We start from the raw sequence: 25,514 nt of genomic DNA on the forward strand, positions 1-25,514 counted from the left end.
GGTCTTATTCATGAAAATAATATGTCTGGCAAGAGATCCCAGCACTTAGAAGAGGAATCACATACACATTCAGTTGAGAAGTTTGGGAACTGTTTGGAGAGAACATAGCCCAATGGTTCTCAACTTGTGGGTTTAATTCTTTTGCAGGGGTCACCTAAGACCATTGGGGAAAAACAGATATTTATATTATAATTCATAACAGTAGCAAAATTATAGCTATGAAGTAGCAACAAAAATAATTTTATGATTGAAGATCACTACAATATGAAGAACTGTGTTAAAGGGTTGCAGCATTAGGAATGTTGAGAACCACTGGTCTAGCTCATAAGGAAACCAGTTGAAAGGAGTAAGGGGTGGTGTGTGAAGTTGATCATTAGAGAAATCAAGCTGCTCTTCCAAAAACCATCAATACCCATCTGTGTCACAGGAAGAAATTAAAACTTGACCTCCCCTAAGCTCAGCATGGCAGTCATCATACTGCTAAACCATGCTGTTCTTACCTGTGTGACCTTCAGTGTTGGCTTTCTTGCTCTCCCGGGCTCCTTTCTGGGCCCACACTTCAACCTTGTACTCGACACCTGGCCTCAAGCCTGTCAGCACAGTGCTCTTCTGTTCCTTTCCAATCAGGAATTCTTTGGATTCTCCATCAGCAGAGGTGTAGCGCACCACATACCTGTCAATGTCAGCCTGTACTGGCTCCCAGGAGACACTGAGAGTGGTCTCTGTCACCTGGTTAATCACCAAGTTTTTGGGACTATCAATATCTGAAAGGAAAAGTACTGGTCAATAAACACTAACTAGAATAGACACAAAGACTAAGGCCATTGTGTGACCTTAGAGTTTCTACCCCACATGTGTATTGTCAGTATGTGGTCTTATAGACAGAGAGAAAGAACGGGACAATGAGATGGCCACCATTGTGGCCATTGTGCATAAATGTGACCCTTAGACTAGGTTATAAGATAGGTCAATATTCTGTGTATATTTCATAAATCAAATTCCACCTTCATCAGCTCTCTATATATCTTGGTTATTCAAAGATTTCACTGGTTTGAGGATTTTTAATTGTAAAACAGGGTGCTTTCAACTCAACAAATTTCTCTGAGGAAAGGAAGGAAACCTTTATTCCCTCTAATGGGTATATAAAGTGGTGCAAACACTGTGGAAATATACTGGTATATATAATATAGTGAAAAATAAAGGACTTAATTAGAGAGTGGTCCAGAAATTCTACTACTAAGCATTTATGTCCTAGAAATAAATTAACACTCAAATGCTATGGCACAAAGCACAATTTCACAACTGACAAATGGAGAAACAAATTGTCATATAGCCATACAAGGAAACACTCACTGACCATAAAATTTAGAATGGATTCATGCTACAATGGGAAAAATCCTGATGAATAGTGCTTCATAAGAAAAGTAAATCACTAAAGACCACATGAAATATGGCATATATCTACAACAAACCAGAAGAGCTTCTTTGTGGAGTGAACGGAAGTTGATGCAGAAACTGACAACTGGTCATAGTTCCGAGACCTAATGTCTGTGGAGGGATCAGCTATAGATATGACATCTATAGCCCACACACCCTGGCTTGGGGACCATTGATAAAGAAGAGACAGTAAGATTGTAAGAGCCAGTGTTGGAGAGGGTCTGCACAAAAAGCAGAGTCTTGTGGACATGACCGGACCGCTGTAATCATGAACGTCCAGCAGCATGAATGGAAGAGGAGGTCAGGGAACCCCCTCAACCCCCACCCCCAGCTGAGAAGCTATTGACAATTAATAGATTCTGGAAAAGGGACTTTAGGAGTGTGATGGGTCAACCATGGATGACCCCACACCCATGAATATGAGGGTAAGATAAAGTGGATTTCATGAGTTATAAAGAAGAAGGGAGAGACAACAACCCATCTTGGGAGGAGGTGGGGAAAGTAGGGAATGATCACAATGCATTGTGTGCATTGTGAAATTCTCAATAATTAACAAAATAGACTTTTATTTTAAAAGATACTTCCAGAGCAGAGACCTCCCCTGGGACAGACAGCACTTGTTACTTAAGGCTGCAGGGGCTGGGATGGGGAGCTGCTGGGAAGGGACAGGAGGTTTCTCTTGCTGGTGATGTCACTGAGACAGTGGCAGTCATTGTGCAATTCTGGGACTCTGTTAAGAACATACTATATCTCCTGAACTGGACTCTTCAAGAGGGTCAATTGTAGTGTGGAAAGGTATCTTGGGAAGGCTGCTCTTGATAAAGAGGAAACACAGATGGAAAAGCTTTAGAATTATCAGCTGTTCATAGGTATAATTAGTCACAGGATCTTCAGAGGACAAAACACAGTACTCAAGAGGGCTTCTTTTCTAAGAAAGCAATGTCTTTCTCTGTCCCAAAGAGAGCACAGCAAAAGCCGTTTATTTCAATAAAGTATATGGCTCACGGATCCTAGCATATGTTCTTTCTTTCCAAGAGGATCCTTTTGAGACTGACCACAAAGGAAATACACATCTTGATAAACAGTGGGTGGATGTGTCAATCATCATTGACCTTCAAGAGACAAAAGAAGAGGAGAATATAGGGACCTTACTCTGAACTAACATGTTAAATAGCATGGAGAGATGGTGTGGGTGTTCTGAAAAAAGTATACCACCCTGGTCTTCTGTGATCACTGGTTTCTTCCAGGATCAGAGAAGGAACAGCAAGCATCCCCCCTAAAGCTTACCATGAAATATGTCACATCCTCAGGCTACGATACTCATACCTGTGGGGGCCTTGGTGTTGGCCTTCCGGCTGTCCTGGGCCCCCTTCTGGGACCACACATCCACCTTGTACTCCACACCTGGCCTCAGGCCTCTCAGGACTGTGCTGCTCTTATCCTTTGACACAGGCACCTCCTTGGTCTCTCCATCAGGAGAGGTGTAGCGTACCATGTACCTATCGATGTCAGCCTCCACTGGGTCCCAGGAGACACTAAGGGTGGTCTCGGTCACCTGGTCAATCACCAGGTTTTTGGGGCCATCAATATCTAAAAGAGAAAGAGTTGGTCAATAAATGCTAGTAACAGGCACCAGAGAATGAGACCATTTGGCCTGGGCTGGCAGAGTTTCCAGTTCTTAAGGTTTCCCCATATTGTATATATATTTTCAGTGCTCCATGGACAGAGTCCTTGTCTCCACAGCTGAACTCAGAGCCTCAGGGGTACAGAACAGGACAGTGGAATGAACATCCACTACTACATCCGAGAAGACTGTGTTCTATCTTAAAAGGCAGAGCTGAGGGGCAGGGAGCCCCTTGTGTTCCAATCAGCAGACCAAGAACTTTATCTCAGCTCTGCCATCAGTCTGGGTAACTGGGTAATAGCCTGACTAATTTTCTCATTTGTATATGTGGGCCTGGGGTTAATAAATTATAAGATACCTCAGTGTTCTGTGCGTACTTGTGAAATGAAACCCAGGGTATTAGCCAGGCAGTGGTGGCGCATGCCTTGAATCCCAGCACTTGGAGGGCAGAGGCAGGTGGATTTCTGAGTTCAAGGCCAGCCTGGTCTACAGAGTGAGTTCCAGGACAGCCAGGACTATACAGAGAAACCCTATCTCAAAAAACAAAAAAAAACAAAAAAAAAAAAAAAAAAAAAAAAAAAACCAAAAAAAAAAGAAAGAAAGAAAGAAAGAAAAGAAAGAAATTAGAATTAGATTTGCCAGATGATCCTGTAATTGCACTCTTAGTTTTATAACTAAGTAAAGTGATGGCATATGTACACAGGGGGATGGGAATATAGCAAAGCACTGTGGCCTAGCATGGACCAGGTCCTAGTTTTGATCCCCAGCATTACACACAAAAAAATATATACAAATGTCCTTATAACATTATTCATCACAGAGTTTCAAAAGTTAAAGTAATTCAAATATCAAACAAGTAGCACACTGAAAATCAAATGGGCTCACATGTACTATGAAATACTAATTTACATACTTATATGTGTTACAATACAAAGAAACCTAAATGAATGAGTTCTCTCCAGAGGCCATATAAATGATAAATCCATTATAAACAATGTCCAGAACAGAGAGCTATAGAAACAGAAAGCTATTGTTAATAGCATTGGAGGTAGTGAGGCTAGAGATTGACTGGCAAAGGCTGTGAGTCTGAGCTTAGTTCTTTATGGTGGTGAGAATAGACTATAGTAGTAGTTACAGAACTCCGTAAGTAGTCTAAATTAATCAAAGCATACATATTAAAAGATGAATTTCAATATGTAAATATCCGCTAATACAATTGCTCTCACAAAATGTGTAAGCACAGATGAGAAGGCCTTACAATTATCAAATGTTTTATGAAATAACAATGGTAAGATCCACAGAATGAAGCACAGCTCTCAGGAGAGGATTTATCACTAAAAGCATCATCTCCTTGCTCCAAAGTGATCACAGTGAAAGCCATATTCCTAAATACTTATCCCACACACCCTAACATACATCTCCTTTCTATCTCTTCACAAAGAGAAATATTTTGCATTTGAACACAAGGGGAAAACACAATTGAAAGAACACTGGGCAGAAGCCACCTACCACTGTTGGCCCTTTTATTTTTCAGCAGGAGATCAAACCTGGGGCCTTGTTCATGATGTTGTCCAAGCATTTATTACTGACTTATATTCACAGCTCACCATCAGCCTCTATGAGTGCAAGGCTGAACATGAGGTTCTTATTAAGAAACCTGTGTCAAAGGCACTTAGAGATGCTGCATGCTATACCACTCTGATTCTCTCAAAACCATTGATTATCATAGCAGCGAAGGAAACCCAACCATGACTTCCCGTAGGTGCAAGATGATAACTGCAACCTTCTCAAGGAACAATGTCCATTACCTGTTGGGGCTTTGGTGCTGGTCTTCCTGCTCTCCCGTGTCCCCTTCTGGGCCCACACGTCAACCTGATACTCCACACCTGGTCTCATGCCTGTCAGGATGGTGCTTGTTTGATCCTTCCCAACGAGAAGTTCCCTGGTCTCGCCGTCAACAGAGATGTAGCGTACCACGTACCTGTCGATATCAGCCTCTACTGGGTCCCAGGACAGGGTGGCAGTGCTCTCTGTCACCTGCTCAGTCACCAGGTTTTTAGGGCTGTCAATATCTAAAAGGAAAAGCTTGATAAATAACTGCTAGTAAACTGAGTGTGGTGTCTCGTGTCTGTAGTCCCAGTACTCAGAAGATCATGAATTTGAGATCAGAATAGGCTGCCCAACAAGACTCTGTCTAAACCAGTGATTTTAAACCTGTGGGTCACAATCCCTTTGGGAATTGAACAACCTTTCACAGGAGTTGTCTAAGGCCATCGGAAAACCCAGATATTTACATTACAATTCATAACGGTAGCAAAATTAAGTTATAAAGTAGCACCAGAAATAATTTTATGGTTGTGTGTATCACCAAAACATGAGGAAATGTATTAAAATGTGCATTAGGAAGGTTGAAAACCACTGGTCTAAACACACACACACACACACATCACACATCACACATCACATACGCACATGCACACACCAGACATCATTAAGTCTGGACTGAGCATTCATTTGTATTCTTACAGTTTCTCTCATTTCCTATACTGGTGTTGATTCATGGACAGAGATCTTATCTCCACAACTAGTCTCTTGGATCCTCAAGGAAGTAGTCCAGGACAATGAAAACCTTCCCAACCCAGTAGCCTTGAAGACTTCAACTTCTAACTAAACCTCAGTCTCCTCACCTTTTAGATACACATACAGTAAGATGCTACAATATTCCATGAGTATTTCATGAGTCAGACAATAAAAATCCTACTTTATGTGAATTATAGAAATCATTTACTCCACTAGATTGAGGATTCTCATCTGTGAATGGGAGCATGGACTCCTGCTCTACCAACACAACAATTTCTTCTCAGGACCAAGTAAATGAAGACATTTGCCCTTATTTTTGCTTGTGGGTGTGTAAAAGGGCACAACCACTTTGGAGATTACTTTGGCAGGAACTCAATATTAAACACATAAGATTAACAATCCATTTCTAATACATCTACCAAAGAGAAATGAATGCCCCAGTATGATTATTTATGATGGTTAAAATGTAGAAACAAACCAAATAGCCACTGAGACAAAAATAGTAAACAAATGTGTATATCCATACAAGGAAACGTTAATGTTAATAAAAATGTCAATATATGTTATAACACAGATGAACCTGAAAACTATGTTTTATGAAAGTAGTAAATCACAAAATGCCACCTGCTCTGTTACTCTATGCATTACAACTGTCCAGAACAGAGAAATCTAGGACAGACAGCTGTTGCTATTGATGGGAGGGGAAAGAGGACATGCAATAAATGCTAATGCAGGTCATGCTCCTTATTGCGATGACCATGTTCTAACTAGTGCTAATTGTTGGGCAACATTGTCAGTATGTAATACTAAATGCTGAGCTGCATACTGTAAAGACTGAATGTTATATCACACACATCTTCATAAGGCTAGTCTTTGCAAATGAAACAAAACCTGGAAAGCCTTGAAATTATCAACTGATGCTATGTATGCTACGTATGTACTGCAACTCTAGGACTATGAGAGTAGAACACAGTACTCACAAGAGAATCTACTGACAGAACAATAAATTCTCCTGCTCCAAGGAAAGCCCATCAAGGACGATTTCCCTAAAGCACTTAGCTCCTGGATCCTAAAGCATATGCTTCTTGTTGTCATTTTATCTTCAAGGTGAAATAATTCAGTGTTTGACAGTGATGGAAATACACAATGCGAAGACCAGTGTGCTGATATAAACAATCACTAACCTTTGTAAGACCAAAGCATGAGTCCATATTTCTGGATTAAATGTAAATGTCATGTGGGGATGGTGGGGGTGTTCTGAAAAAACTGTACCACGCTGGTCTTCTGTGATCACTGGTTTCTTCCAGGATCAGAGAAGGAACAGCAAGCATCCCCCCTAAAGCTTACCATGAAATATGTCACATCCTCAGGCTACGATGCTCATACCTGTGGGGGCCTTGGTGTTGGCCTTCCGGCTGTCCTGGGCCCCCTTCTGGGACCACACATCCACCTTGTACTCCACACCTGGCCTCAGGCCTCTCAGGACTGTGCTGCTCTTATCCTTTGACACAGGCACCTCCTTGGTCTCTCCATCAGGAGAGGTGTAGCGTACCATGTACCTATCGATGTTAGCCTCTACTGGGTCCCAGGAGACACTAAGGGTGGTCTCGGTCACCTGGTCAGTCACCAGGTTTTTGGGGCCATCAATATCTAAAAGAGAAAGAGTTGGTCAATAAATGCTAGTAACAGGCACCAGAGAATGAGACCACTTGGCCTGGGCTGGCAGAGTTTCCAGTTCTTAAGGTTTCCCCATGTTGTATATATATATTCAGTGCTTCACGGACAGAGCCCTTGTCTCCACAGCTGAACTCAGAGCCTCAGGGGGACAGAACAGGACAGTGGAATGAACATCCACTACTACATCTGAGAAGACTGTGTTCTATCTTAAAAGGCAGGGCTGAGGGGCAGGGAGCCCCTTGTGTTCCAACCAGCAGACCAAGAATGTTATCTCAGCTCTGCCATCATCCAACTGTTGGTAGCCAGCTTCAGGCAACTCAGCTGCCTGTCTCTGAGCTTTGCTTCCTGGCCTCTAAAACTATATATAGACTCTTCTCTAGACCTTGAGGCACTAATATTCAACACGTCTGTCTACTTACATCAATTATTAACTTGGTTTTAATACTTAGGCAAGTTGCCTTACTGTGTTCTACATTTGTAAAATAGAAAGTGTGTGTGTGTGTGTGTGTGTGTGTGTGTGTGTGTGTGGCTAGCTCTGTCAACTAGGACAAAAACAGTGTTTACAGCTTCAGGTACACAGAAGATTCATTCTGAGATTCAAAACTTAATAAAAGGCATTCCAGCCCTTGTGCCTCAATTTCTTCTACAGAGGAAACAAAAATGGGGTATGGGGGATATTGATTTATATCTTGTGAAGGTGTTATAACATAGTGTTACATTCTATGACTTAATAACATTCTAGACTGTTCTTAGCACCAAGTAGATGTGCAAACCTTCAACTATCATTACTATGATGAAATCAATCCATTGACACATTATAAATCCAAGATATGATTGTCCTCTATCCTACATAACAGAAAGTAATTGAAAATATATTTTATCAATAAACTAGTAATATTTTCTTTTTTTAAAGACGTTCACTGCAGTGGCTAGAGAGTTGGCTCAGTGGATAAGAGTACTGACTACTCTTCCAAAGGCCTGAGTTCAAATCCCAGCAACCACATGGTAGCTCACAATCATCTGTAATGAGATCTGATGCCCTCTTCTGAGTTGTCTAAAGAGAGCTACAGTGTACCCCCATATAATAAATAAATAAGTCCTTTAAAACATTTCATTGCAAAAGCCATTTTCCTAAGGTCATTTGTTCAAAGGTTCTATTTCATATGTTACTTTAGGCTGTGACCTCAAGAAAATTGATATCTAACTTCCCACCTGGATGCCCACAGGTAAGGAGGGATCAATAGTTTTAGGATGATTGGCTGACCAAACATGTCCAGATTATTAAGGAAGTTGGAGAGGCCAGTGTGTTAAGACTCAGAGAATGGAATTATCTGAAAAGACTTTGTGTACCTTGGGTGAGGTCTGAACTTTAATCTGTTTCACTGGGTCCCTGGTGTTTGATATGGAGCAAAAGACCTCAGCAGGGTTGATAAGGAATGTCTAAGACATTCTGACTGCCATAACTCAGCATAGGGGACAGAGGCATAGGGCTGTGCTAAGCATTCCCCAATCCAAAAAGAAGAGCCCTGTAACAAAGGATTGTCCTGCTCAAATGTCAGCAGTGCTGAAGTTGAGAAGCCCTTTCTAAAGCATGGGGAACATGTCAGCAGGTGTTTGACATGTGGCTAAAATTCTTCATCGGTGAAAAAATGGCGGGCTGCTCTCACAAAGAGCAAGAGGGATGTAGTTCTCATGAACTAAACATCAGTTGAGAAAGTGCATGGGGTTGTGTCAAGAGCTGTCCTGGAGGACGAGCTAGAGGGGTGTGGTGACTTGGCCATCGGAGCAGTCTGGGGATCCTCAGCTAACCAACCTTGGTCAACCAACCCCTAAAGGAAGGGTGCTAGGGGATTAGGAGGAAGGAGTCGTAACAGGTCAGGTGGGGAAAAAAAAGATAGTTAGCCGGCTGAAAGAACAGGACCTAAAGTTCAGGGAGGAAAAGAGAAGAAAAGCTGAGCCCTACGGCTTCCCAGGGCAAGCAGTTAGCATGCGAACGGCTAACCGCAAATGAAGGATGGGCCGGGACATGCACATGGACATTTTCATTACTAAAACAGTCAACACAGGGGGACTAGTCACTGGCTTGTTTGTAGATAACAAAACACCGCAATTATTCCTGCCTAAAACATTCATCCGAAGGGCAGAAACAAGAACCAACTTCACTGGAAGGGTCTGAACAAGTGCAGAATTTTTAAAGAGGGAAAGTTGTCTGTGGTTCACAACCTTACAAGGCTGGCTCTCTCAGCCTGACGGTTGCTTGTGCTTCCTTCATATTTGCTTCTTGTCGAAGTGAAGCACTCAGTTTTACTAACAAATAAGATTCCCAGACAGAGGAAGAGGCAGGAGGGGGGGGAGGGTAGGCTGTAAGAAGTAGACACCGGTCTTTATAAAGAGGACACTTTGGAGACTACAGTATGAGACATGCATTGTAAGAGAAGGAGGTATACAATTCCTGAAGAGCATCATCACCTCTCATCAGCAAAATCTTCCTGCCTCCCAAAGTCAGAGAGGGAAAAGTCAACTTAGCCATCTCATGCACTTATAACGACAAAGCGCAACGCATACTCCATTACCTGTGGGGGCCTTGGTGTTGGCCTTCCTGCTCTCCTGGGTCCCCTTCTGGGCCCACACATGGACCTTGTACTCCATGCCTGGCTTTAGGCCAGTCAGGATGGTACTGCTCTTCTCCTTAGACACTGGGACCTCCCTGGTCTCTCCATCAGCAGAAGTGTAGCTCACCATATACCTGTCGATGGTAGCCTGAACAGGGTCCCAGGAGACACTGAGAGTGTTCTCTGTCACCTGGTCAGTCACCAAGTTTTTGGGGCTGTCGATGTCTGAAAGGAAAATGTTTGAAAAGTCTAAGCTGTAACAGTGGAAGCCACACCCCCTTATCTTGCTTTTTATCTTCCAGAACATTCAGCACAAGGCAATGGGTTACCATGCCAAGTCTCTGCTGGGAGTCAAGGGGGAAAGCAGTTTCTGAGTCTCAGTTTCAACGTCAGTCTAACTATACCTGTTTTCTTGACTTCCGGCTCCCTAAAATGTAGCAGGAGCAATATCCTTACAGTAACACATAGTACATCGAGACAGCCAAACACCTGCCACACTGTCACTGTCAGGATACCTAATTTATCATTTTATCAAGGGCTGCTTCTCCAGTGAGCACTCTGAGGGTATTGTGACAAGTATTTCCAAAACCAGACCTTCTACACACAAGCACTGAGTCTGCTAAAAGCATCACCCCTATGCAATCTTACTTCTCTCACAGAGTGCTCAGGCTAGCTCACTAGGGTAGGCTGGCTGACCAGGGAGCCCCAGGGATGGCACCTCTGGGAGCCTCCCGAGAGCTGGAATCACAAGTGTGTGTGCTCCCACATCCAGCTTTTGCAAGGGATCAGACTTGGATTGTGCCCAAGCACTCCACCGGCTGAGCTACATCTCACGCATCTTAACATTCTAGTTGTAGTCTCTGGTCTCAGACCCCAACCTGTGGCATGGTGCACACTCAAAGCCACATGTTCACACTTCATTCCAACCCGTGCATCTCTCCCCGCTTGCCTGTGGGGGCCTTGGTGTTGGCCTTCTTGCTCTCCCGATCGCCTTTCTCTGCCCACACGTAAACTTTGTACTCCACACCTGGACTCAGGCCGGTGAGGACGGTGCTCCTCTGGTCCTTCCTCACTGGAACCTGCTTCGTCTCTCCATCCACGGAAGTGTAGCTTACCACGTACCTGTCGATTTCAGCCTCCACTGGGTCCCATGAGACAGAGAGACTGTTCTCTGTCACCCGGTCAGTCACCAGGTTTTCTGGACTGTCAATTTCTTTAAGGAAGATACAAAGGAGGAGGGTAAACTTTATTACTCTCTAGTTCCTAAAAGGCCAAAGTCATAGCCAGAATAATGATGTCAGTTAACTCCACAGTCAGCTATATGCTGGGGATTGAGAGATCGTAAGGCTTTAAGTAGACAAGTGTCAGGTATTCTAAGAGCAAGCTGCCAGCATGACTGAAAGCAAGAGTTCAGACCGCGCCAATAGATAGATCAATTCTATAAACTTTTCTTTCTTTAAAGAAATGCCTTTCATATTCCATTTATATGCAATTTACCATAAATTACATAGCACTCTTTTGCAGTTCCCTGACCCCTTGTACCTACCTTCTTAGTAAGTATATTTCAATAATCTTCTCTACTCTCCCCCGCTCTGCTATGTTCCTTTGGATGAAAAATGTTCTAGAAGAGGGAGCTGTCAGGGCTTTCTACAGAGAATATTATGTGTGTGACCAGGGAGGGAATGGGGTGAGCTTTTAAACTGGCAGAACTGAGGTGTGGGCACGAGAGAAGGATCCTGGTAGAATCTGCCCCAGTATCTGTGTGAGATCCTCTGGGCCCTGGTTTGCATGGTTCCTCACTTAGGACAAACTGCATAGCTTAAGTTTCTGTCTCTGCCCCTCTACAAAGAAGGAAGGAGCCGTCCTCCCTCATAGGTGAACTACTACATCGTGTGTGCTTGTAAGGCTTGCTATTAAGAATGACATATAAAGTATGGGATATCCCTTCTTCCTCACAATCTAAGGCCTTAGAGTCAAAACTCCAAACAATACGGTACAAGCAAAAGAGCTTTCCTAAACACGATGGCTTGATGGCCCCGCTCTAGGAGCCAGTTCCTGAAGAGTGTTCCCAGAAAGAAAGACCATTTTAACCTGCACACCACAGCGGGCCAGGCCTAGCTGCGACAAGCAGTCCCAAGAGACAACTGACCTTAGGAAGCACAGAGATGGGACTACATCACTGTTATCTGTCATCAACAATAAAGGGTCTAACTCCTAGGACACTTGAATGTCCCAGCCCCATCCCTGCTGTTGTACCACTTCACAGACATGCCTACCCTAAACACCACTTGAGAATACCAACGGCTCCCTCTCATACCTGAGGCCTTGCACATGTGACTACCTGTTAGCTCCCACCTGTCCTTCCAGGCTCCCTGCAAGGTCCCTTCTTAAACACTTTCCTCCCCAAGTTGGCTTTGGTCAGTGTTTTATCACAGCCACAGAAAGCAAACTGGGAGGGACACTTGATGTGCATCAGTTGCTTTCTAGGAATCAGCTTACTGGGCTGGACAGTTTCATGTCAACTTGACATAAGCTAAAATCATCTGAGAGGAGAGAACATTGAACCCCAAGGTTTATTTTGTTTTTTGTGTATGAGCTTTGTAATATAATTTTTAGTTTGTTTTGATTTTTGATGTTTTAGGGTTTTTGTTTTGTTTTATTAGTTTTGTGGGGACTTTTTGGAGAGAGAGAAAGAGCATGAAATTGAGTAGGGTGGTGAGGTGGTTATCTGAGAGTAGTTGGGAAGGGAAAACAATATCATCAAATAAAATCAAAATATATTGTATAAAAATTTAAAAAATAATAAAGCTCTTTTCAAATTGCTTTTGTAAATATTCTCCAACCCCACCAATACAGGAGCTGATGACAAGAGGCAATAATCTTCACCTTCAAAAGCAACTTCCGCCTTACCCTGAGGAAACCTACCACCTCCCATTCTCCTGGTACCTGTGAGAGCCTTGGTGTCTGCCTTCTTGCTGCCTTGGTTACCCCTCTCAGCCCACACAAAGACTTTGTAGGCCTCTCCTGGCTTCAGGCCTGTGAGAACGGTGCTGCTCTGGTCCTTGGGTACTGCCTTCTCCTTGGTCTCCCCATCAGGGGCGATATAGCGCACCACATACTTGTCTATGTCAGCTCTCACTGGATCCCAGGAAACAGATGCTGTGTCTTCTGTTACCTGATTTGTGACCACATTGGTCGGTCCATCGATTTCTGCATACATAAGAAATGAAAATTAGAGAAACCAGTTGCCTGGTAAAATTCACAGTCACTTTAAGGTCTAGGTCAATGGTCTCTCAACAATACAAAAGGGTCTTTCTTTCAACCATGATAAGCAAGTATCTAGCCTCTGCCTTAACCTTAAGCTGAGCCCCTGTAGATTAAGAAACAAGTAAGTTCTAGTTTCAAATCACTGATTACATTAGAGGAAACTCCATTAGGTACAGCTGATAAACAAACTAGGAAGTAATCAATGCTATCGCTATCACTGACATGTAGTTTCTGAGAAATATAACTCCTTTAACATGTCTCCTGTAAGTACTGGTGGATGCCTGTGAGTCCCTTTCAGGAGGCCATACAGCAGCTATTCAAGAACAGTGATTCCCTTCTCAGTTCCCCTGAAATCAAAACTAACCTCGTTGTCTATCTACTCCTTTAAATTAAAGTTTCTTGACCAGGCATTTATCATCCATCTATACAATGTTTCCTTCTTTCTTTTCTGAAATAAAAATGCCAAAAATGTAACTTATTTACTCTGCAACAATGTATGTCACAGGGAATAGGATGGCATTCAACAGTTATCAATAAACAAAACAACCAGGAGTCTTTGTTGAGATCAGTGGTATTCAAAACAATTTTCCAACTGTATCCTGGACACACACATGCTTCTCAACAACACACCCTGTACCTGTGGCCTCAGGAAGCCCCCTGTCTAGGGGCCCTTGAATTCCGCCAACACTAGGTCCCTGCCAAGTACAACCAGTAGAGAGTCCACTTCAGGAAGTGTAAAATAAGCCCTAGGATCTCTTAGCTTCTTTCAGGGACGTTTGTTTGTTTGTTTGTTTGTTTGGTTGGTTGGTTGGTTGGTTGGTTGGTTGGTTGTTTGTTTGGTTGGTTGGTTGGTTGGTTGGTTAGCTGGTTGGTTAGCTGGTTGGTTGATTGGTTTTGTTTTATGCTTGGGGATTTAATAGAGTTCTTTAAAAAGAGAATCTTACTATATAGCCCAGCCTGGCTTGAACTCACAATCCTTATATCCCAGCTTTCTGAATGCTAGAATTAGAAGCAAGTATCACCATATATACACATACCTCCCTGGCTGCAGAAAGACATGCCTATAATTCCTGCACTTAGAAGCATGAAGCAGAAGAATCATGAGTTCAAAATAAACCTGGGCTATACATGAAGTTCAACACCAGACTGAACCACTGAGTAAAGCCTTATCTAAAAACATAATAATTTAGTAAACACATAAACAAAATTCTTAAGTGACTCTGATATACATCAAAGAATGAGGACTTCCATGACCAATCTATGCATGCTTAATAATGTCTCTAGCCAACATTTATACTTATCAGTTTTGCCTTCTTAAAGTTCCATTTATAATTTAGTCTTTTGTCCAATATGCTCACATTTCTGTCCATCTTCCTGACACGGTCAAGGCCACTGATAAAGATGTCAAATAGAACAAGGCTAAGACATGACCCTAGAATGTCCTCTGTATGTGAATCTACATCTTTTTAACTGGAAAAGCCACAGAACAACTTCTTGGTCTAAGGCAACTACATTCTTCTCCTCCCTTCCCACCCAATCTATTCTTGGTTTTTCAGCCAAGGATTTTTCCGAGAGAAGTTACAATTTCACATAGACCCATTTTTCAACCTTAGCTACAGTGCACCTTTATCAAACATAAGGGCAGTGTTTGATTCGCACGAAATGTGCTCCATTACCAGAGGCAGTTCATATTTCATTTAGTAAGTCAACTGCCATCTTCTAAGCACACACCAAGGCTCAAAAGCACCAATGGTGCTTTTCATACATTAGTTACCAAATCCCATGGTAAAAGCACAAAGCATTCATCTGGTGCCTCACAAGTTAGGAAAACAAATAAAGTCTTCCCCTCTTAGAACAGTAAGTATATGCTAGGCCCAGACAGGTTAGCTAACTTCTGACAGTAATAAATATTAGTGACTGTCACAACACTAACAATCTTGTCTACTTGCAGCTGAGGATCAGTAGTGGCATATGTTAAATTGTGGCCAGTTCTCCTGCTCCAATACAACATGCCAAAGTGTTGTGCCGTGCACCTCAGGATAGAACCTTACTGGTTTTAAACAATCTTCTCAGAGATAATGAAGTTAAAATGGAGTCATTTGGGTGGATCCAAACCAATGTGACTGGCAGCTCCTCGGTCTATGTGGAATAACCACTAACAATTGTGGGTGGAATGAAATATGCTCTGAAAGGCTACTGTAACCTGAAATAACACAGGAGTAGTTGATTAGAACTTTGGGAGAATACTAAGGAGAGAAAATAGCCTTGGGCTGTTGGAGTGCTAGACATGTCTCACGGGCAAAGGGAGTTCCAGGGCATGAGAGAGGGGAATCTGGATGCAGAAGCCTGCAGAACTCCAATGCCAACGTCAGGAGGTTCTGAGCGATTGTTCAGAAGAAGACATGCACACAACAGAGAGGATTCCCTCTCTGACCCCTTACCCCAATGTCTCTGTGCTTGCTAAGTATCGATGCAGACCCCTTCCCCCAAGGCCATAGCTTGGTCTGGGCAATAGGGAGGAAAGGAGAAAAGAAGATTAAGGACAGAGAGAGAGGAGTGCAGTCCTGCTCCTGAAGGCCCTGACTCTCACCCTCTCCAAAGCGACCCGCCCACACCTACAAGTCCCACATCCTAGCAGCGCCTCTCACTCTGGCACCTTGTCCCAGTCAGTACTTAGTCTGCAGCATCCTGCCACTCTGCATAGTGGGCTGGTAGGATCAAAACTGTCTGTGTGCACCGAAAGATCCACCCTGGCCAGCCCTGGAGCTTGTGTTCCCTCAGCAGCCTCAGAACACTGAAGAGATGGAGTAGTTGCCAAGAAAAAACCTAAGCAAACCCTTTAGAATCATTTGGCCTTCATTTAAAAATCACTAACATTGTAAGTCACATAGTCAAGCTAAAGACACTGCAGTTTTCCATTTGCTTTGCTGTAGAAAACATTCGGTGCCTTGTTGTAATGCCAACGGTAGCCTAGGTTGCCTTTCAAGGACTTGAGGGACACTTTGCTGGGAACGCCGACTCTCTGCTTTTCTGCACACGTGTCTGAGGGGTGACTGATGTGGGGTGACTGATGTGGGGTGGAGAGTCTTGCTATCTCTGCCTTCATCCTATGTCTGTCCTCTTTTTTCGCGGATTCTACTCCACTCTGCATGTAGACTTGTTGATCATTTGAGAAATGCTTTGCCTAAAGTTATAATGCAGGATTAACTTGACCCAGATAGACCTTGCTAAGTCTCTCTTTCTCCTTCCAGGTTTAAAAAAAAAAAAAAAAACTATCAGATGACACATGAAAACAAGAGTGTGAAAGAGGAGACATCTGAATTTCTGGAAGAGCTCTTCTTGTTCAGAGAAAAGACAGTAGCCTCTCCTTCATTGGAGAGGGAGTCTCTCCCTCATTGGTCTGGCCCTGTCTGAAACTCCTCAACTCCCTAGCCTCCTGGGTGATTTTCAAGTAAAAGCTCCCATTTCCTTATCCTTCAGTCTCTGAAAAAAGTGTTTCTTTCACTGTAGTACCAATCTCCCCAACATTGGGTTTTCTGTGGGGTGAGCTTCCATACCTGAGTAGGGAACACTAGAGTTTAAAGTCTAAATAAATAAATAAATCTTGGTTGTGAACACCAGGAACACTAGAGGCTAAAGTCTAAATAAGTAAATAAATAAATAAATAAATAAATAAATAAATAAATAAATCTTGGTTGTGAACACCAGGAACACTAGAGTTTAAAGTCTAAATAAATAAATAAATCTTGGTTGTGAACATCAGGAAAGAAAAACCAATCTAGTTCTATATCTGTAACTGCTCTAGATCTAGAAGTTAAACCACAGAAGTCCTGCCAGGGACAGAACCAACCTAGAACTCAGTGATTTCTGCCTCTTCCCCACCCCACCCCTTTCTCTCAACTCTTTACCAGCATAGACTAGAAGGGGGATCGTCACCGGTGATCCTCACAGAGCTGTGATCTCTGATCATTCACAGGTGAAACAAAGATAGCAATCAGAAACTGACATCCAAGAATGAGAAGCAGACCCCATGGGTGGACCCCACACACTCACATAATTGCATGAAGCCAGCCCTGCAAGACCAAAGCCTCCCTGTCTGCCAGGAGGGGATGTGGGGAACATTAAGTCGTTTTTCCATGCAACAAAATCTTCCAGTAGCTGTGGTGGTGTGCCAAATCGTAGATGGACTACAGCTGTAGCCTCATGTACAAAACTTGATCTCTCCAACCTGGCCCCAGAGTCCTCCTTCACCAACAACTTCCTGCCTGCCACACACTGGTGGGCCTCATTGACCTCTATCAGCTTTTTGTGATATTAATTTGATAAAGGGATGACTGGAGAGGAGGAGGGAGAAAGATGGTAAAGGAAGTGATTTGTTAACAACTGTGGGTGAAACTAACAGTGAGATCTCTCCCTAATCTTGAATGCCACATAGAAACCTTGACTTAACTATAGTCACTGACCAGAGCCACTACATCCTGTCTACTTGAAAGCTTTCAGATGTGTTAAAACTGACTAATTCGGAGCAACAAACATTGCTCTCTTACTCCAAAGTTTTTTCAACTCTGAATAATCCCAAAGCAGGACAGAGAATCAGAAAAACTGATGGGGATGGGAGAAGGGAAAGGCACAGTCACCACACACCCCCATTGTTTGTAAAGGGGGGACAAACAATGTCTCCCTGCCTGCAGGGAGACAACATCACTTTTCCTGAGAGATATATGAAACTGGAGAGTTAAAACAACTGATGAACCACATTTAAGGACAAAAGGTTAGTGGCCTTTGACTTCAGCCATATCCAGTTGTTCATTATCTGTAAACCTGAGGGTTTGGTTTTTTTGTTTATTTTTCTGAAAAAAAACAAACCTCTCAAAAAAGTTGTAAACAGTTTACAATTAAAAGGTCATGATTTCATTTTGCTCTAAGGTACAGCAATAATTTCTTTGACCTTTTTGACTTAAACTTTTCTTCTCAGCACTCCCTTAGCTCATTTATAAACCTGTAGAATACACTCATAAAACATCTTATAACTCACTGACAGATAAAATAATTCTTGAATTAAAAAAATAAGTATACTAGAGCATTTTAATCCAATGTTTTAATTTTAGATTTGTATATTTAAATACAGATCATGTTCTTTGACCATTCTGATCTCAAAATCCTTTGTAGATATTGTTAAATACTTGTTATTCTCTGTCTCTTGAGAAGCCTATACCTATCCCTTTACTATGTTCTATCCTTTCCTTAATAAAGCCTAGTTTGCGTCATTGTTTTGTCCTCAAATTTCTTTTTTCTCCAGCATAATTCAAGGTCCTAGTTGTAGCAGAAGGAGCAGGGGTTCTTGGAAGAACTCAAGCTGCACAGCTATCAGTGTGGAATTCCATTTCCTGCTGCCCATGATAATCCAATCTCTCTTATCTATTGTCAGGGTAGACTCAGTGTTAAGCACATCCGTGTTCCTTCCCACAATTTTGTAAATATATTCTTGGCGCTCTATGTCCCACTCACATATTTTCAATTACTATTTAGCCCTGTTGCCAATAGTCAAAGGAACTTGTCCAAGAACCTGGTCAGGGTTTTGTTTTGTTTTATTTTGTTTCTGTCTAGCAGCTGTAACAGCTCAATAAACTCTTTTATGTGGAGACCCTTCAGTTTTAAGAGTTTTGCTTTACCAAGTTTCACTGGTTGACTTGTTAAATGGAAAATAACTGAACTACATTCTTCCCTTCCTGCATACGCATATACCTCTTAAATCCTGGTACACTTTTTCATCTTGTAAGAAACAAAATACATAGAGAAAACAAATTTTTTACCTCCTGAATTAACCCATAGTCTCAGCCAGATGTGGCCTGACCTCAGAAACTCTAATATCTTTTTTCATTATTATTTTAGTAGTGCACACCTCATAGATTTATTTGAAATCCAGTAAAGTATCTCATCCTGATGTTAGAATATAATTGACAATAAAAACACTTCTGAGATGCTAACAGTCTAGTTGGGATAATATACTTGAAAGGTTAACTACCAATTCAATGGCACATGCAATTAATTGCTGCAAGAACTCAGAGGCTGTGACATTTAATGTGACTATAAAAGGCTTTTGTCAAGAAGTAGAAGTAGTGTTACCAGGATTAGTTGTGGTGTAGGACAATGAGGGTGGATTTTCCCTCCTGATCATGCTTTGGAGTTTACATCCTGTTTCCCCTGGGTAACATTAGGAAGGGAAGCGTCACAATGAACCTCCTTGGGGTGGATTTAAAATAACACATGAGAAGATGGAGGTATCGGGGCTTCCTAAATCCTACGAAGGGCAAGCATAGCCTGGTCAAAGAATGGAAGCTGAGTTTTACCTCTTTTCCTGGGTGTTCTAGGTGGAGACTGGCATTCTTATGGGCTGGAAAGATGAGAGCATGCTATTGTTTCTCCCCTAAATGTTAATCCACTGAGCTGGATAGATCTCCTGACCAAGAGTTTAGCCTGCAGGAAAGCTGATTCAGCCAAACACATGATAAGATGAGGAGAGGAACAGCCTCTGCTAAACCTCTGCCTGCTTTTTGAGTTCAGACTAAGAAAAGAAAAACTTTCCCTCTTTTGTTCATTCATTCGTTTGTTCTTTCCTTTTTTAATTAGTTTTTAATACCAACCAACGTCTGACATTCTGGGCTTTCTCACTGTTCCTCTGAAGCACCTCTCCCTTTCAATCATGCAGCTGCTTGCCAGCTTGCACTGATAAATATGCCAGCTCAAAGGCTCTCTTCCTCTTCTCCATCCGCCTCTTCCCACGGCTGTTGACGTTTACAACTGGCCTCCCTCTTGATGTTGTTTCAAATTCTAATAAGGCAGTCCTCCAGTTTCTTCCTGAACCCATTTTTAAATTCTGACCCTTCAGTCCAAATCTAATAGTATTTGTAGTTGGTGCTATTAGAAGTGAGTTGACTTGTATGACACCCAATTGGTGTCTGATGGAGAATTGCTGGATATATGAGGAATAATACACACACACACACACACAGTAGTGACCAACTGTTGTGTGTTGTGTTGATCGTGTAAGAGGAGAAAACATTCATCTCTCAACAGAAGGACCAACTGAGAAGCAGGTTGCTTCCATGGCTAAGCACGAAGGCTTAGAGGTGAGCAGCCTTCTTTCAACTCAGCTCTGCCATTTCCTGGCTGGGTGATGTTGACCCTCACTTTTTCAAGTCTCAATTTTCATATGCTTATAACCTAGAAATAATTGTAGTAGCTCATCCATAGACCAACTGTGAGAACTAAATGACAAAAACTCATGAAAAATGCTGAGGGAATTTGCTGCCTGGCATGTAGCAACTTTTCAGTTGATCTATAACCTCTCAATCAAGCCAGAGAGAAAGCTTTCGGAAGCAGGGGAAGTACTTGCCATTTTCTGACTCACTCAAATGTCTCATCAACCATTTAGGCAGACTACCCAGTACATTCTTGTCTGGATCATAAATTAAATTGCAACTCTTCATTATAATTACCCAGCTCTCTAACTCCAACCATTCAGCCTCATTACTATATCAGCCTACTTAGCTACTTCTAAGACTGAACTGGAAAGAATGAAGCCACCCTTTAAGAAAAATGCAAAATTTAAAGATTCCTGCTTTGCAGGCTCTAATTACCAGCCTCTTCCAGGTCCCAATTTGTGTGTAGGGAGCAGCATTATTCTCTATGCAGGATGTACACAGTTCAATATGCATTTAAGTCTGTAATGTTTCCATTCTGGTTGTTATTTGACAAATTACTGCTGCACTACATTTTGTAAGTATTCTTGATAGACAAATGCTAACCATACCACGACTCCCATGTGAGGGTCCTAAGCATCATCTCCCATTTCAGAACAGACTACTTGAGTGTGGACATTAGGAACAAATACAGCATGACAAGAAGTCCAGCTCATCTGTCCCCAAGGAATGCAGGTATGTATGCCTACTAAGTGCCTTGAGATGATAATGATTCATTGATTGAAACAATTCAAGTTAGAAGAAAGGCATCAGGGATAGCATCTCCCCTTGACTCCAAGATCCCAGAAAAGTTTTTCCCAGGACAAGAAAAGAAATGAAATGGGAGAGATTTGCTACTGTTCTTCTGTCCCTCAGTATAGATGCCCATCCAGGGAGCCGTAGCACCACCTCTCCATGGAAATCCTGGAACTGTCATCCAGAGAAAAATTTGAAAATGTGAAGAAAATAAAACCTCCATACCTGTCCTGCCATTCAGGAGAATGGGCTTTCCCTCCAGATCACCTCGGATGGGCACAACTGTGATTTTATATTCCGTTCCAGGCTGCAGACCTAGAAGAAAAGCAGCCAGCATGAGTGTGAAAACAGGCTTCAGATCCCGCCCGACTCAGCTTCTATCTGGTTTCTCCTGTGAAGGGTAAGATTTATGCTAACCCCGAAGCTAACAGTCAAGGCAGGTAACTCGCCTTGGGATCAGTAGAATGTGACATGGTGGGGAACAGATGGCCTGGGTCCTTGGGGCTCCTGCCATTTGTTGGCTGTTGAGTACTTATTTCCCAATTTTATTTGTAGTCCAAAAGTTTTCCAGCTCCTAACAACCAGATTCACTCAAAACTTCTTTCTTATAATAGAAGAAAGAAGGGAATCTGGGCTAAGTCATCTCCCTGTGGAAACAACTTGAGTGGTTTTTCCTCATGGTACAACTATTCAGACTCCACTAGCAAAATGAAAACAGACAGTCGCATCTATGAAGCCCACACTCTCTCCTCTCCACAAACATGGAGAGCTGCAAGCTCTTCCCTCAAAGCAGAGTTGAAGAAGTGGGCAGCAGAGTGAGGACCTGGAGAGTGCACCATGAGGCTGAGCCTGAGGGCCTTTCATCAGATGGCTTCTTCTAGTGGCCTGTGGTATTCGTGACTGCATATGTGGACCACTTTTCTAACAGAAGACCTTTAAAGTATAGAAACTTCGAGTATTACAAAACTTAGTTTATCCTTGCATCTCTATACACTGCCCGACTATTTCCTGAGTTCCAGGTCTTAGTAGAGCTAGTTCAGTCATCTAAGAAGGGATTCCCTACCCTGGGGCTAACACAACCCTTCTTGGCATGATTCTCACCAAATCAACTAAATATATATATATAATATATATATATATAATATATAATATCATATATGATATATGATTATATATATAATATATATATGTATATATATATAATATATTCCTCCCTCCCCACCCTATCCCAACATTCCTCCAAAAGAAGTATGTATACACCATCAAATACATCCTAAAATATACATAGGGCCTCAAAAAATATGCTGACTTGGAAGGACACTTGAGACATATACTGTAAATGAAGTGTCCTGGGATTGCAGCCCTTAAATGCTGGCACAGAGACATCGGCCACCAGAGCAGGCTTATATCTAGGTGTCTGGAATCAAGTGTGGTTCCTAAGGCCCTGTGTACACTGTCCCCTCCACCTTTGCTTCTGCAGCTGACATCTGGAATCCCCCAATGTAGACTCTTACCAGTGATGTCATATCTACTCTTGGGATCACGGCTCTTGGGCACAGTGACCTCTGTCACTTCCTGCCCTGTTAAGGGGCCATACCGAAGCTTGTAATAGTCCACCTCAGTCAGAGGGTTCTCCCACTCCACATCAAGGGATGTCTCCGTCTCTTCATTTACCCAGGCTGTGCCCACCACAGCAAGATCTAGAGCAGCGATCAGAGAAGACAAGAGAAAATGGTTGAATGCAGAGGTCACAAAGGTCTGAAACAGTCCATTGGCCACTAAGTCAGCTCCCTTTCTTGGCACACTGAGAGCTGGCTTCAGTTAAGGATTTAGTCTTGGAGCTCCCCCAGGTAATGGCTGGTTGTTGCTCTTGGCAATCTCCACAGAAGGCAGACTCTTCCTAGAAAGACTCCATTCCTCATCCCACTATGCACTGTGAATCCCATCCTTCCATACAGACTCTGGCCAAGCTGGAGCTGCTCTCTTGGGTCAGTACCCAAGATTCCCAGTCCAAGGCTCAGCTGCTCTTAACAGGTATTCCCTTTAGCAACAGAGTCCCTGTCCTTGGCAATAGCTGTGGGAATAGGTGCATGTAAAACTAAGGCAATACATTTCAACTTTTCAAAATATAACATTTTTTTTCGAGACAGAGTTTCTCTGAGTAGCCCTGGCTGTCCTGGAACTCACTCTGTAGACCAGGCTGGCCTCAAACTCAGAAATCTGCCTGCCTCTGCCTCCCGAGTGCTGGGATAACAGGTGTGCACAATATAACAAGTTCATGGTGCTCATATGCTCTGTACATTAACCCAAAACAAAAATGCAAAGCAGATTATTTTTAACTTGTTCTTACTCTTCATCTTCCCCGAACCTTCTATCAACTTATAATACTTCCACAAGGTCCCCAGTGTATTCCCGCTGCCCCGTTGCTCTGTCTCATAAAGGACACTCAACATATGCCTTTGTTCACAGTAAAACAAATAGGGTTAAACATTTACCCTATCCAAATGGAAAATGACCCTAAAATTTTAATTCAAATGAATGGCATTCTAAGGGGAAAACTTTTGGAAGGGGTCAACTGAGGGCTTTTTTGAACACTTAGAATAGCAATAGCTATATCCCAGGATGATAGAGTTTGCTCTTAAAGTATGAGGTAGAGAGAAGGGGGGGGAGAAAGAAAGAAAGAAAGAAAGAAAGAAAGAAAGAAAGAAAGAAAGAAAGAAAGAAAGAAAGAAAGAAAGAAAGAAAGAAAGAAAGTTAGTTTCCAAGACTACTCCCAGCCTTGCCCCCTTCCAAGGCCTTGTCACCTTTACCTTGGAGGCACTCCCACCCACTGTGGCTGACCACTTGTCAAGGATGTATGACAAAGAACTTTCATAATGGCAGCGTATGAACTCAGTTATCCCAGGGTCCCTCTGCTCTGAGTATCTCTGGTTCTCTCTTCTATAGACAAGAACCTCTCCGAGCCTTTCTTCTCACCTGCGGCTCCTACCTGCTAGGCCCAGGCTCTGCTTTGAGACTCCTTTCAAAGACAGAATTCCCCAAGTGAAAGGCCAATAGGAAGTTAATGAAGGTGAGTCCAGGACTGTGGAAGAGGTCCTACATGGCTTAAAAGAATTGGGAAATAGTCGCACTTTTTTTTTTAAAGCAAGGGATTAAGGAGAATGTTCAAGATGGGAATAAGAACCTATAGGTCTAAAGCTCCCTAAGGTGCCGGGGAGATAGATTTGAACTTGAATCTGTTTAGACAGAAAGACAAACTTCACAGTAGCAAGATTTTACAAATCCTCAGAGGAAGGCTCTGAGAAGAGTTGCTGAGGCTTTCAAACAGATGTTCCAGCCCTTCCCTGGGAGTCTCAGCACTATCCCGTCTGTAGCAGATGTAGCTACAGACAAAAGCAGCCCCTTCTGCTCAGAAGTAGGCCTGGCTCTCACAGCTATGCTTAGTATTCTCCCGTGCTCATAAGTCATTCCACAGAACATTAGCATTAGCCAAGGACACTCTGCAAACATGCAAGACTGAGACAAAAACAAAACCATTCTATGACCGTGTCTGAACACAGACAAAAGCAAGACTATTGTTCACAGAAATGACAAAATGTCCCCTCTCCTGACTAACAGGCAAGGTGATTACTTCTTTACAACCACAGCTTTGGCTGCTTCTAGTGGGCCCTCTTTTTAGAGAAGAGTCCCTAAGATGCCCAAGCACAGTTGTCCCCTTCTCCCCCCAACACAAACTTCTAGACACTATCCCAATCAAAGCAAATCCCTGTTCCCCCAGATTATCTAATTGAACCCCATCTTCTAGAACCAGCCCTTCCTTACATTCTCACTGAGACACCCCTGGAGTTCCCCCATGATGTATGTTTTCCTAGGATAAAATGAACTAACTTATTCAGCTATAGGAGTGTTTCTAGTGATTACTAGCAAAAGCCTGCCCTAAAGCTGCCACGCCCCTCAAAGCCCTTATGACACTGATCCACTATAGTTCACCATATTCCTACTAATACAGATGAGGCAGCCTTTGGTTTCCATAAAGACGACTACAGGCCAACATCCTACCAGTCCAGATCTTTCCCAGGAATTTAGAGTAGGATAAGATGGTGCATTTTTATCAGCACCTAGAACAGCACCTGGCACCTGGTGTTGGGTAATGGAGGGAATCAGTCACTCAGACAACTAGACTAGTCCAAACTCTCAAAAGTCAAAGCTGCTTAGACAAAATACCCTACAGTGGGGAGAGGGAACTTGTAGAGTCCACCTCCAGTAGAAAGGCAGGGTATCAAGTGGAGGGATGGAGTTGCCGTATCACAGTCAAAAACT

At 42.7% G+C, this 25,514-nt stretch overlaps 1 protein-coding gene across 5 annotated transcripts in view; it reads right to left on the bottom strand.

Moving 5' to 3' along the window:
- Tnn (tenascin N) overlaps positions 1–25,514 on the bottom strand; it is a 71,207-nt gene that overhangs the window by 31,075 nt on the left and 14,618 nt on the right. Inside the window, exons 5-13 of one of the 5 annotated variants that reach the window (XM_052200620.1) lie at positions 22,709–22,894; positions 21,420–21,509; positions 12,877–13,140; positions 10,880–11,143; positions 9,892–10,155; positions 7,028–7,291; positions 4,870–5,133; positions 2,764–3,027; positions 501–764 (exon numbers count right to left, since the gene is read on the bottom strand). In XM_052200620.1, coding sequence (XP_052056580.1) covers positions 501–764; positions 2,764–3,027; positions 4,870–5,133; positions 7,028–7,291; positions 9,892–10,155; positions 10,880–11,143; positions 12,877–13,140; positions 21,420–21,509; positions 22,709–22,894 — 2,124 coding nt within the window. The remainder of the gene's footprint in view (positions 1–500; positions 765–2,763; positions 3,028–4,869; positions 5,134–7,027; positions 7,292–9,891; positions 10,156–10,879; positions 11,144–12,876; positions 13,141–21,419; positions 21,510–22,708; positions 22,895–25,514) is intronic. The other 4 variants (XM_052200621.1, XM_052200623.1, XM_052200622.1 and 1 more) reach the window with 4 other exon arrangements.

Source organism: Apodemus sylvaticus, chromosome 12, assembly GCF_947179515.1.
Source record: "Apodemus sylvaticus chromosome 12, mApoSyl1.1, whole genome shotgun sequence".
NCBI classification, from domain to species: domain Eukaryota; kingdom Metazoa; phylum Chordata; class Mammalia; order Rodentia; family Muridae; genus Apodemus; species Apodemus sylvaticus.